The sequence below is a fragment of the Sinocyclocheilus rhinocerous genome, unplaced genomic scaffold, assembly GCF_001515625.1.
Source record: "Sinocyclocheilus rhinocerous isolate Xijiao unplaced genomic scaffold, SAMN03320098_v1.1 scaffold1, whole genome shotgun sequence".
NCBI classification, from domain to species: domain Eukaryota; kingdom Metazoa; phylum Chordata; class Actinopteri; order Cypriniformes; family Cyprinidae; genus Sinocyclocheilus; species Sinocyclocheilus rhinocerous.
The window spans coordinates 1,349,726-1,364,207 of NW_015638974.1; the positions used below are offsets into that span (position 1 = coordinate 1,349,726).

The window sequence follows — 14,482 nt, forward strand, 5'->3', positions numbered from 1 at the left end:
GGGTCATATGATGTTGCTAAAATTAACATTATTTTGTGTATTTGGTGTAATGAAATGTGTTTATGCGGTTTAAGGTTCAAAAAACACATTATTTTCCACATACTGTACATTATTGTTTCTCCTCTATGCCCCGCCTTTCTGAAACGCGTCGATTTTTACAAAGCTCATCGGTCTGAAAAGCGAGGTGTGCTCTGATTGGCCAGCTATCCAGTGCGTTGTGATTGGCCGAATACCTCAAGCGTGTGATGGAAATGTTACGCCCCTCACCATACTGTGATGCTGTGTCCGGCCGGAGCGACGAGACAAAAACATTAAAACCATTATAATCGAGGCATTTGTTGCATCCAGTGGGGACATAATTACGGATTATAATGACTTATACTGTCTTTTTACACTTTGCGTTGCATCGCGCCGCGTAAACTTAAAACCATGTCTGCATTTGTGATCTGAGAAATTACAAACAACAAGCGCTACTCTACACTGCTCAAATTTCGCGTTTGAATCGTCAGTGGCAAATTCTTTAAATATAAAATACGTACTTACAGTCTGTGAGTCAGAACAGCCGGCATTGTAGTACTCTCCCAGGATCAGGAAACAGTCCTCCATAAAATGCGTTGCACACATTTCAATATTTGGTTTGAACTGTTCTGGAACAGTGTTGTAAATACAACTTAACCACTGATTTCTAGTTGTGTCCTCTTTTAGAAGGCCAAACTAAGTATTTTCGCTTTCGCAACGAAACACACAGCGTCTTCACAACATGGTGGCGGCGGTGGCAGCAACAATAAAGTTACGCCTTCTTTCTTTTTTATTGTGAACATTTGGGCGGCGTTATGCAAAGCTTCCCACACAGTGACGTAGATATGTGGGGGCGTGTTTAAACGAGGCGTTTTAGGAGGGCGTGGACAAGTCTTAACTTTTATAAAGAATATCTCTTTGGGTTTGAGACTTTAGTCTTTGCAACTTTAGGGATCTTATCTATTCACGAACAGCTTGTAACACTCCAAAGAGAAATGAAAACTTGAAATTGCATTGCAAATTTGAATGATCGTGTGTTCGGCCCCATTCACCAGTAACATCAGATTATCAGTGAATCCCAGGTGTGCCCGATGAAAGTTTGTAAAACTATCACTGCAGAGGCGGGTGTTGGTGGGGATCCTCAGCTCTCCATCAAGGTGGCTCTTCACAAAATTAACCCACCTCTTCTTACGTGACGAAGGCATAGCTTCATAATCAGTACTACATAGTTCACAGTCTTTGTAATGTGTTTTCAGCATTACATTTCTAATATTTATAATATGTTTAGAAACAATTCTCTGAATTGCCTTTACACAGACTTTAAATATGACAGTAATGTGTGTTAACAAGAGCAGTGCAACAAAATGACGAATTTCAAATGATTGCAAACAATGCAAGGATTTATGTTCTTGCCTTTACATTGCACTGTGCGATAGATTTACTGTGATTATTATGAAATAAGGAGGCAGGTTACCAGTAGTGCAAGAGGAAGAGGAATGAAGCCCATCCTCCTAGACACACTGTCACTGTAGTCTGTGTATGCCTGGAAAACACACACAAATATCAGCATCTGATTTATAAAGCTGGATGAAATGCTCTTCAAATGAAGTCAATGTAATCAGAACCATGAACAAGAGGAGACAAGCCAGTTCTTGAAATTAAAATAATTTGACATTGACGTAAATGTTCAGGGTTCTGCTTCAAAAGGGTTTCTGATATGATAAAATGGACATGCACTTACATTCTTCTGTCTGCTGCTGACCAGATCAAATGCCAAGCTTGCTCTGTATTCACTGTAGACCTGCACACACACACACACACACACAGTTACAAGTAATGATGACTTGTGGTTCAGTAATCGATGAAGTTAAGGCAATTTCACACGGGCCGGAATCGCCGCTTTGTCTCGTAGTGGAGGCGTTTTGTGCAGTTGAGGCGGTGCTCGCGTAGCGGTCTTACATTACCATAGTTACAAACAGCAGATCACATTTGTATTTACTAAAAACTAACTAAATAAAACATAACGAAAGTTTTGTGTTGGTGATATTTGCCATTTATCATTTCATGGGAATATGACGGCGTAATCTTCATGTAAGACAGTTAACGATGGCATTTTACACGCATTTGTATTTTACCTAACAAACTAGTACATTGATACTGGATTTATTTTTATTTTTTTTATATCTCTGTAATAGATTTACGATGAATCACACAACTCTGGGGATTCCATTACATTTAAAACGATCTTCATCATATGTTCAACACTCTGACATGAGCTCGGTGAAATGTTCCATGATTAGTTGTTAATAATCTGTTCAGTAATTGGTTAAAGCCGACAAGGTAACAAGGGTGTTGTTTTAACCAAAGTATGTTGCAGACATTTAATGAAGACCCTAAAGAATCATACCAACTTGTGGAAAATGGGCATATGATGTCACTTTAATAACAAGTAGAGTTTGGTTGAAATGCTGTTTCTGATTTTTTTTTTTAAAGACACCCTTTTTGAGCAATTTAATAATCAAAAATCATAAACATTAAGATGTATACTGAATATGGTGCAATTGCTGAAAATTATCCCAAAATAAATATAGTGTCCACCTCTAGAAACGATGCTGTATGAGAGAGAAAAGTGTGCATGTGTGTGCTGTGACACTAATCTTCCTGCCTAAACTAAGCAGATCTGTCTCTAATCCCTGCCAGTAACTACACTCCTCTTTCTGTCCTTACATCTCTACCCCCCATCCACAGTTAAGTTCACCTGCTCCACCCCTACTTTTCTCATCTTTTCCTTCTCTTGTCCCTCTTTCAGGCCCATGTATAAGGACTGTTTAGTTTGTAGTGGCACTTATCGTTAGGGATGCACCGATCCGATACTCACTATCGGTATCGGTTCCGATACTGTCATTTTCTGCCGGATCAGGTATCGGTCAGACGAGACCGATATTGTGCGTATACTATTCTGTGTAATTGTTAAGCCCCACAAAAGGCACAAAAACATTATAAAGCACCTAAAGTTTTCGTATCGGCCGATACTCAGAATTTTTGGTATCGGATCAGTTCTGAAAAAATGGTATCGGTGCATCCCTACTTATCGTTCATCTTATGAGTAGAGAGTAGAGGGGCTCTGTACTGGACAGAATCCGTGAAACCTTTCCACTGCTGGCTCTGTGTGCGCTGATAGATCTGGGTCAGTGGATCTGTCAGGGTTATCCAAGACACTGAGAGCGGTGCTGATTTTCAGACACACTCCCAAAGGAAACCCGTCTCTCTTTGTAAAGACTTCCTTTCGACTGGGACAGAGGTTTTTGTTTTTCAGACAAGAAAGAACAGTCCAGTATCTGCGCTTGGGGGAGCACTTTGGCTTAAATAAATAGGTCATGTCATAGTTCTCACGTTGTTTTCTAGATAAACGTATGCATATTAGTGTCTTGTCATTTCAATAGCATTAGGTAACGCTTACAAACCTTCCCTTTAAAATAAGCCCTCCATCACTAATGCATTTAAGTTACAGGACTTCATTTTATGATAGTTCATCCAATGCTCTTTTTATCTACCTACACTGCTTCATATAAGTTTTCTCAATATCTTAACAGAAAATTTCCCCCGAAATTGTAAACTATCCCTTTAATCACAATTACAACTGTATAATACCAGCAGAAGTGTCACGATAACAAGTAGTATGATGATACATGTTGTATGGATGTGATTTTTGTTATTCACTTTTATATTATTAAATATTATTATTTATTTGTATTTAATATTGCACAAAAAAAATCTAAATTCTTTTAAATTGTAATAATATTTCACAATATTATAGTTTTTACAATATTAAGCCAAACTTGCACATGTACATGGGTCAAAGACGAAAAAGGGTTTAAGCATAAAAACAAGTGTAATACTGCTTTAAATTGTTGTTGTTTTTCCGACAATGTAACATTATTTCAACCAAATTTTAACATTTTATTCTCCAAAAACTTATTTGGAACCTTAAAAGTAGACACTTTACTTACATTTAATGTGCTTTCAATGGACATATAATCACTTTTGTAAATTTCTTTTGATGCGGACACCTTAACGTCTTTTTCCACATTTTGGTTAAGCTAAAAATCCTGGTATAATGCATATCCTGGTAGCTACTTAAATACCGTATTTACGATACTACCGTTTGAAGAATACTATGGTACTGCCAGTATTTTGAGGCTGGTATACCATGCAACTCACATCTGCCGTGATGTCGTTAAACTTGGTGATGAAGGCATGTTTGACAACGTCCACTGCAATCTCCGAGGCGATCACCATACAAACATCAGGAAACAAAACCCATAGATGATCTGTGACCAATAATCAATGATTAATACACACATCAATGTCATGTATATGCACACACTGAAATGCGTCAGCTGTTAACTAGAGATACCTGGATTCCAGGAGAACTGCTCCATGTTTCTGAGACAGACGATTAGTAAGAGTGTGTAGTTTGTAAATCTTTCTTTAATGTCTATAGTGTGAAAGACAGAAAGTAACAGTGAGACAATTCATCGGTGACAAGTTGAGACAGACATGTTTTCATTTGCTAATTATATATGGACCTACCGCTATTGGACATCTGGAAGAGGTTGTTTTTCTCAAATTTCTTGAATACACTTCCTTTGATCTCAACAAACTACACAGAGAAAAACACATACATCAGTATAGACCCTACAAAATGTTTCTGTTCTTGCATAATGTAACATGCAGAGATTAATGTCATTTGGAGTGTATTTAATTTAATGTTACTGGCATGCTAGCTGTGCTTGTACTCACATTATTAGACATCATGATGGTGAGCAGCGACTTGTTATGTGAATTGAAAGCCACGTTCAGTGTGGTGGCCTGAACCATAATCAGAATGGCATGCAGAACTGCATTATTAATTAAGGACAGTTATAACCTATGACTGATTGTAATATGTCAAATATGACACAAAACTTGAATTTAAATTAAACCGTAAAAAATGAATTTAAAAATAACATTGAGCAGTTTCAAAGTCATTTAGTGCTGTCAAACGATTAATCGCATCAAAAATAAAAGTTTTTGTTTATATATGTGTGTGTACTGTGTTTATTTATTATGTATATATAAATACACACATACAGTATATATTTTGAAAATATTTACATGTATATGCATTTATATATTTATATTCTTATATTTTATATTATACATAAATATATAAACATAACATATTTTTCTTAAATATATGCATGCATGTGTTTGTATTTATATATACTTAATAAATATACACAGTATACACACATATATTATGTAAACAAAAACTTTTCTTTTGGATGCGATTAATCGTGATTAATCGTTTGACAGCACTAAAGTCATTAGATAGATTCCATGCAGAACTTTAATTTTGTATTTATTGGTGTATTCGATTTTAGTATTAATTTTACAATTATACTATATATTGAATACATGAAAATGTATTATTATCATTTGAATTAGTTTGAATATTTAATTCTTTAAATCTACATAAAATGCTCCTTACTTACATCCAAATTGGCATTTGAAACAGAGCTAGTGTGAAGGATACAGACGTAGAGAACAGCCATGAAGAAATGTGGGATGACTCCTATATGAGCTCTCTTCCTCTCTTTAGGTTCAGTGGCAGTCCAGTACAAAGCATCAAGAATATCCTGACCGAAAGATGAAAACAAGCGATCTGCCACCTAGAGGAGAAAAAGAGAGAGTGTTCATTCTGCTACTGCTAATATAATAGTAACAAATGTGAGTGATGTGATACTGTACCTCCAGCATGTTGTAGATGATGTAGAGTTTTATGACAGACTGACCCCGGATCATGTGGTACATCATGGAATAATCCACATAATGCATCATGAAATAACACAGAACCATAATGACACCCTTCAGAACATCACACACCTGAGCGGGCTGCAAGATACGAGATCCACTGCAAATACACACATACACATACATACACACACAAGAAAAAACATTTTCTGGTTAAATTGGCTCCATAGACATCTGGAATTACGCAATGGAACTTCTTTTAGTTCTTCTATTAGTAGGATCTTCTTCCACACACAGCCACTGGGTTAGTGATCTTGAGTCACACACTCAGTGGTACGTGCATCATGCTAAAGATTTCACAACACAAGATCAGCAGTGTAAATGACCCACAGACAGATGTTATGAGATCAGTTTTCTAATATATGTGACCCTGGAGCACAAAAGCAGTCATAAGTCGCTGGGATATAATGTAGCAACAGCCAAAAATACATAGTATGGGTCAAAATTATTGATTTTTGCCAAAAATCATTAGGATATTAAGTAAAGATCATGTTCCATGAAGATATTTTGTAAATTTCCTACTGTAAATATATTAAAACTTAATTTTTGATTAGCAATATGCATTGCTAAGAACTTCATTTGGACAACTTTAAAGGCAATTTTCTCAGTATTTAGATTTTTTTTGCACCCTCAGATTCCAGATTTTCAAATAGTTGTATCTCGGCCAAATATTGTCCTATCCTAACAAACCATACATCAATGGAAAGCTTATTCACCTTTCAGATGATGTATAAATCTCAGTTTCGAAAAATTTACCCTTATGACTGGTTTTGTGGTCCAGGGTCACATATAGTATTGAAACATTTAGTATTGTTTTATTTAAATTGCTAAATTATTCATTTTAATTCTGAACTGTTAAATTATTTTGAGATCATTTAACTATAATTAAAATATTTATAAAAACTGTGAAATTATAAGCTCAATCTTAAAACAGTTCCATTACGAGTTTTACTAATTGATCCGATGTGTCATTATTAAATATGAAACTTGGTAACAATTCATGATTGATTATTTTGGTATGACACATAATGATTTACATAAATATGCTGAAATCTGAAAATGAAAATGTAATTAGAGAGACCAATAGTAGCAATCCATTGCAGTGGATTACTGACAAGAACAATACAGCAAGCTTTACATTCACAGGCTCAAGAATCGTATTTTAAGTGACTATTTGCTATAGATGTAAATGGCACAGGCACATAGCATAGCTATTTGCACATAAATAGCTGGCAAAAATGCTAATCTGACTACGTCAGAGTGCCTGGCGGGTAAATCATGTGCATTGGTATTTTTGTGTAAATCTGAGCTATTAAAAAATGCACTTTTATACTATTATAATAGCATATACACTACCTTTCAAAAGTTTGGGGTCAGATTGTTTGTTTTAATCAAATAAATTGATACTTTTATTCAACAAGTGACATAAGTGATTTATAATGTCACAAAACATTTCTATTTTAAATAAATGCTGTTCTTTTCCATTTTTTATTGTCATAGTTTCCACAAACATAAAGCAGCAGAACTGTTTTAACACCGATAATAATAAAAATAAAAATAAATCTTTAGAAAATTAGACTTCATGGCTTTATATTCTAAACAAAATTATTAATTCTTTTTTTTTTTAAATATATATATTAAAATAAAATTGTTATTTTAGATTGTATTTTTTCAGTATTACTTATTTTTTACCATATTTTTGATCAAATAAATGCAGCCCTGGCAATCATTCTAGGAAAAATAAAATTTAATAAATAAAAAAAAATACTTACAGACCCCAAACTTTTGAAAGGCAGTGTATATTAATATACTATTCTAAAAGTGTTTGTTACTAGACAAATGCACACAGTGTTAGTATTTACACTGGGGTGCTAACAGCATGTATAACTATTTAGTCTTACTGTAAATAAAATCTACGTTCCTACGTAAGAAATGTACTCAGTATACGTTAATGCATGCACTGAATACAATTTACTGAATTTCCATTTTCAGATGCATTTTACAACCTAATAACAACAACATATTACATTAATATTGCATTGCATTAATCATTGTTTCCCCTCTTATCACTTGTTGAAAGTGACCACACTGCCATCCTGTGCCCGATCATGCAAGTACACCTCAAACACTGAAAGGAGAACAGGAGAATTCTGGGAACGATCTCAGATGATTTTAGTAGTCCAGGGTGAAACCAAAGCACAACAGTGCAAAATTAGACAGCTATGGCAACTGCAGCCTAGTGTGTGTGTGCATGTGAATGTGTGTTTGAACACAGCCGCTGCAATCATATCAGCACATGTGTGTGTGCTTAAAGCAGCTGCAGTCATTTTTTTCTGCATACCTGCTCTTTTTGCAGTAGGGGCATATACTAGCCCTGCAGGCAGAAGAATATACAGTGAACAGCAACTACAATCATTTTGGACTTAAGTGTGTGTAGGTATTTATGTGTATAAAAAAAGGTGGACAGCTCAGATGTTTTTTCATTCTGTTAGATTATCAGAATCTTACGAAAGTACTACTTTTGGGAATATTCCTCCATGCATGTTCCGAGTACAGCGTGTGCGTTACCTGAGGCCGCAGCAGGGCAGTGTCAACAGTCGGATCAAGGCCAGCAACACTCTGAGAGGCAGCAGAGTGAACACGTACAGAAACACATCCAGACACAGGAAAAACCCAAACATCATCAGCTACGGAGAGAGAACAAGAGAGATCAGTTATAGTCCTGGATGTGCTATAACTGACTTCAAAGGCTCCGATATGACAAAAAGCACCATTAAGTTTCATGAAAGTAGTAGATAAACTTATCCACTATTTGTCATGTATGTTATAGCCTTGTGTGAAGAACAGACTGAAATTTAAGTCATTATTCACAGAAAATCTTGCCCTCCTGATCCAACCATATATACAGCCTTGAGATGCATAATGTTAGGTTTGATAAAAATTAAGTTATGTGACATAATTGTGTCACATCACTAATCCATTCCTTCAATATCAGAAATAATGTCATACAATTTAAATTGTTAAAACAATATAAAACAAAATAAATAAATTTTTAAGTTTTAATAAATATTATTAAAAATACTAAATTATATTTACAGTATAATTAATCTATAATCTTAATGAAACTATATTGAAAATATAATCTATATTTTTATATTTGAGTTTAAATTTGTTTAACATTTTACAAAAAAGTAAACGTAAGCACTGTGGTGCTATAAAAATATCACTCTATTTATTAAGAACCCTGACACAACAACCAATGGAGTGAGTTTGGGACACAAATGTGTTCATAAAATATTTTTTCATTAATAATACATATATCTCATTTTTTGTAATACTGTTTGGTGGCAGATAAATCAAACACATCAGCTTTAATGCACAGTGAAATAAAGGATGCTGCGCTGAAGAGATGAGTGCATGTATTATTTTACTTAGTTATTGTAGTTTTATGCATTTGTGTTTGGTACCTTCTCCAGTTCTTTCGGGATACGCAGGCAGGTGTAGACCCTCTCTCTCCGCTCGGTGTATTTGGCCTCATTGTGTTCCAGAAAATATCCTCTAGTCAACTCAGCACTGATAAACCTCACCAGAGAGGGATCTGCACACAGACACACAAATAAACACACACATGAATGCGTAGGCCAGCACAATGAAAGCAATTTACTCATTATTTAGCACTATCCTGTATCCTGTAAACACACATGAGTGTGTGAAAGAAAGAGGTTGAATAAACAAGTGTACGAGCATAAACCTCTGTCCATTTCTCTCATATACACACAGCATAAATCATGTTCCGCTATAAAAATACAGAGTTTTTTTGTAACCTAAAGTGGGTTTCAGAAGTTTAAGTCCACTTGTTTTAAAAATAAATTTGGATTTTAGAATTTAGTTTTCCCAATATAAGATGGTAGATTTTAATTTTTAGATAATTCTGATCATTTACTAATAAAACGAATTAGTAATTTACTGTCTATTGTGCTCTATTTTAAAACCTGTTTTAAATGGCAGGTTAATTTAGTACTCATGCTGTGTTCACTGTAACACTAAAATAATTCAGTGTTTGTAATAGGGTTGCAAAGGGGTGGAAAATTTCTGGAAACTTTCCAAAAATCCCTGGAATATTCCAAAAAATCCTGGAAAGTTTCCAAAATTTCCGGAATGTTTCCGAAATGAAACAAAACAAAATGCTGAGGCTCCCTGTTTATTAATTTAGAGCCCTTTCTTTCGAGTAGAGATAATGTGCATATGTTTTTGAGCAAAATTTTTTATTTTGCATTTTTCTAAACTTTTACCTTTGTTTACATTTAAAGTTTAAATTTAAATCCCAGATTTTCCAGATGTGGACATCATTGTCCAAACCTAAAAACTACATCTTCTCACAAATCCACAATAAGCACATTTTCTTCCCATTATGTTTATAATACTACAGCAGTAAAAGTTCTGTGATTTGATTAGGAACATCGTTGACACAGTTGTTGTGTGATGATGGTAGTACACACTTGATTTACAACAGGGCGGCTAAGTGACATAAAAGATCTATTTAAGCAGCACAGAAAGCGCTGGACTGCTTTTAGGGCATGTTTATGTTGACCTAAGGCCAAATGTGTTGTGATAAGGGCAAGACAGCGTCCTGAGATGAACAGCACACATTGTGAATGCGTTCTGTGGCCAACACACATAGTACTTAATTTCTATTTTTAACAGTAACAGAGACGGATACACTTGAGGATGAACACAGTGAATGGGAAAACAAACAGAGAGTGGACAGAAAGAGCGAGAGAGCTAGAGAGATAACAGCTTCTGCTGTGTGTTTAAGTGTCTTGTAACTGAGTTGTATGATAAAATGACTAAATGTATCATCCAGTGAACATGAGTTCATGACAACGTCTACAAGCTTTTGACAAGAAAAAGGAACAACAGAGAAAAGAGGCTCTTGTTTCATATATTATGTACAATTAAAATGAGATTGTTTGGATACATTTTTGGCTTCCTGTGTTCTATATAACTCAGGAACTTTTTTTTGTCAACTGAACCCCTTTTGGCAAAACATATTTACATTAAGTACCCCTTGAGAGTTTAAGTTAATATTTCAATAACCATAGCTTTAAAACACTGTATATGGTTTTTCAGTCCCATTATCTGTATATACAGGTTTCCTCCAATGAATTTCTATGACTTTTCCAGGCATTAATAAGGATTGTTTTATTTTATAAAGATGAATATACATTTTTATAGCCAATTAAATACGTATGAGATCTTATATTTGGATCGTATTCATTTACATGAATTTTTCCAGGCAGGGAAATCACAATTTGGACCCACTTTATATTTGCTATGTACTAAGATTTAAATTAATCAATTGGTACTTACTCTGAGTCTATATATACATGCTTTTACACTGCACTTTTATTGAAAAAAAAAAATACAAGCATTTAATTACATCTGCAATTAACCTCCGTAATTATATCTACGACTCACACTTCAACATAACTGTTTGCCACCTCAACAGCAGCAAAAGTGTTTTGCAATACAACATGAACACAATATGTAAATTGCATTAGGGTCATATGATGTGATTTCAAGTTTTCCTTTCTCTTTGGAGTGTTACAAGCTCCATACACATTCAAATATGAATATGAATCAACGTTTTATGATATTTCTTATTATGTTATGGTTTCTAAGCACTACTCGTGTAAACAGATCTATGACAACACACCAGCTTTATTCTCAACAACACTAGCAATTTTATTAATATATGGTGAATATATGTTATATGAGGTTATTATGAATAGAAGGTTCAGTGTCCTTCCATTTGTTGAATAAATGCCAGTGCAAGCGCATCAAAATAGGGGCAAGACCCTTTTGGGGTAGGGGCATGTTTGTTTTGGTGATTTCAAATATCAACATTGGCTAACAGAAATCACTTACTCTGCCTTTAATGATGGGGCTGATTTCAGGGAAGATGCTGATGCAGCTCATGTCTTTATTTACATCTTCACACCTGATCAGCTGATTTGATCCTCGTGCTTCTAAAGTTAGTCTCATTATACAAGCGGCTGAATGGGTCACGTGAGCCACACTGGTATTTACGGTCCCTTTAAATAAACCGATTGACGCCCAACTATCTGATCTCGTTAAAGGTAACGTTAAATAAGCACTAGTGACTGATGATGCTTCAGACAGTATTGATGCAATCAGCTCTATGTGTGTCTGTTTCAAACCCTGCCTATTTAGACAGTATTTCGGTGCGTTCTAACGTTTAAAACAAACATTGCCTACCTAGATCTTCCTAATGTGTTTATCATGATGCCCAAACATGCTGTCTATATACAGTAGGTTGAAAACAGCGTACAGAGCCGCTGTCTGTCACTCGTACCTGACACATTGCTCTTTCTCTCTTTGCATTTCGCCTTCCTCTCGTAAAATCCCAGAGTTTCTGTGAGGTCTGATGCGGCGGCTTGTTCCTCCGTCTTTCTGACGCCGCTGAAGAGTCGTTTCTCCCTCTCCTTATCCTCATTTTCGGTCTCGTTTTCGTCCGCAAGTCCAGCCGCTACTGAGTCCGCCATCTTCCCCGCAGACACAACATTCATGCGTCACGGCCTACGTCACGACGCATGACTACAATTCCCATAATGCAGCTGGTAAATATCATAAACATACAAGCAAACCCTCTAAACTGTGTTTTAATAATTTACTCTTCTTATGTCAGTTTGGACAGTTCTCAGAGTATAGGTCTAAAATCAAATTTACGGCGTTTTGACAGCTGGGTATATTATTTGAAAATTGTAGTCCATTACTGATTCCAAATTACACGACAAAAATTGTGGTTAGTAAGGTAATCCATTACATTACACATTTTAGGTAATATAATCAGACTCCTTTTTGATTACTTCTGACCCAACTCATTTATCACATTGATTTAAATAGTATAATCTTGTACCATATTGCTATAAAAATACAATTTTTTTGTTAATTTGTTATTAACAAAATGAAGTGAATTAAACATTAGGCTACATTAAGTCAAAGTTTCTCAAACGGGTTCGTGAAGTAACTGCAGGGAGTTTGTAAGTTTAATGAAAAGCTAATAATTTATTACGTCATAAAAAATGTAAAATGAAAATAAATCATTTTAAAATAACAACAACAATGGAAATAAACATCACACTTTATTTTAAGGACCAATTCTCGCTATTAACAACTACGACTTTTGCCTCAATAAACTCCTAATTTGCTGCTTATTAATAGTTAAGGTAGTTGTTAAGTTTAGGTATTGTGTAGGGATGCAGAATATGTGCTTAATAAACAGCCAAAATGTTAATAATTAAGCAACTAGTTAATGGTGAGAATTGGTCCCTATACTAAAGAGTTACCACGCTTTCTAAAAAAGATGAAATATTTTATTTGTTTACCTGCATGTCATGTGAACCGTGAACACGCAAAACCATGTTAAATAACCACTGAATGATTCAAATAAAAATAAATTAGTGTTCATCAATTGTTGATGCAATATTGAAATGTCTTAAAACTGAAATCATTTTGTAAATCCAGTGGTCAGATGCTGTGTGGCCTCTTAGTTTTCTGTGTAATTGGACACCTGTTAGTGACTGTTTTTTGTGTGAATGTCCACAAAACTGGAAGACTTTCTGAGTGCATATAAATTATGAATAATTCATTGCTATTGTGTGAATAATATCATGTAATCAATAAAATAGCAACTGTAGTCTGATTACGAGTATTTTAAAATGTAATTTAATCTAATTACAAGTACTTAATTTTTGGAATCTGATTACGTAATCCAGATTACATGTAATCATTTACTACCCAGCTCTGCCAGTCGGAAACATTAAAATATGGATTGGGATGTTTTCAGAGGTACTTAATAAGCCACGTTCAGTTCCATATGACTCGGATTATGCAATAAACAAAACAACTTCTTACATAACAGCAACAACAGAACAGAATGCTCCTGCACACTTCCCTTTCCCTCGAGTTGAGCAGCAAGAGCAGAAAAGCAACTTTTCAGTGTCAAAATAATATAACAACATACATTTACAAATGTTAAAATGGCAGTTCACACAGAAATGAAAATTCTGTCATTATTTATTCACCCTCATGTCGTTTCAAACCCGTGTGACTTCTTTTGAGAAATGTCCCAGTATTTTATTATTATTATTTTTTTTTTTTTTTTTCACATATAATGGAAGTCAATGGTCACCAATACTGTTTGGGTACCAACATTTCTCAAAATATATTAAAGAAAGAACGTCATATACGTTTGGAACAATGTGAGGATGAATAAATGACAGAATTTAAATTTTAGGGTGAACTTGTACCACATTTCTTTGACCACTAGAGGGGGTGAAATATTCAGATATTTATTTATTTATTATTTATTTATTTATTTTGGTATTAAAATGTTAGTTCACCCAAAAATGAAAATTAGCTTGTGTTTTACTTACCCTCGAAGCATCCTAGGTGTATATGACTTTCTTCTTTCAGACGAATCCAGTCGTAGTTATATTAAAAATTGTCCTGGCTCTTCCAAGCTCTATCATTGCAGTCAGCGGGTGTTGCAGTTGAACAGTCCACAAGTCGTCAAATAAAGCGC

The 14,482-nt window shown here is 34.7% G+C and overlaps 1 protein-coding gene across 1 annotated transcript in view; it reads right to left on the reverse strand.

Annotated features, from left to right (window-relative positions):
* The window catches only part of tapt1b (transmembrane anterior posterior transformation 1b), a 16,977-nt gene extending 4,500 nt beyond the window's left edge, over window positions 1-12,477 (reverse strand). The window contains exons 1-11 of the mRNA XM_016565812.1: window positions 12,251-12,477; window positions 9,342-9,472; window positions 8,443-8,561; window positions 5,812-5,974; window positions 5,597-5,732; window positions 4,822-4,919; window positions 4,612-4,681; window positions 4,436-4,516; window positions 4,240-4,349; window positions 1,760-1,819; window positions 1,493-1,561 (exon numbers count right to left, since the gene is read on the reverse strand). Coding sequence (XP_016421298.1) covers window positions 1,493-1,561; window positions 1,760-1,819; window positions 4,240-4,349; window positions 4,436-4,516; window positions 4,612-4,681; window positions 4,822-4,919; window positions 5,597-5,732; window positions 5,812-5,974; window positions 8,443-8,561; window positions 9,342-9,472; window positions 12,251-12,464 — 1,251 coding nt within the window. The 5' untranslated portion in view covers window positions 12,465-12,477. The remainder of the gene's footprint in view (window positions 1-1,492; window positions 1,562-1,759; window positions 1,820-4,239; window positions 4,350-4,435; window positions 4,517-4,611; window positions 4,682-4,821; window positions 4,920-5,596; window positions 5,733-5,811; window positions 5,975-8,442; window positions 8,562-9,341; window positions 9,473-12,250) is intronic.
* Between the last annotated feature and the right edge of the window lie 2,005 nt (window positions 12,478-14,482).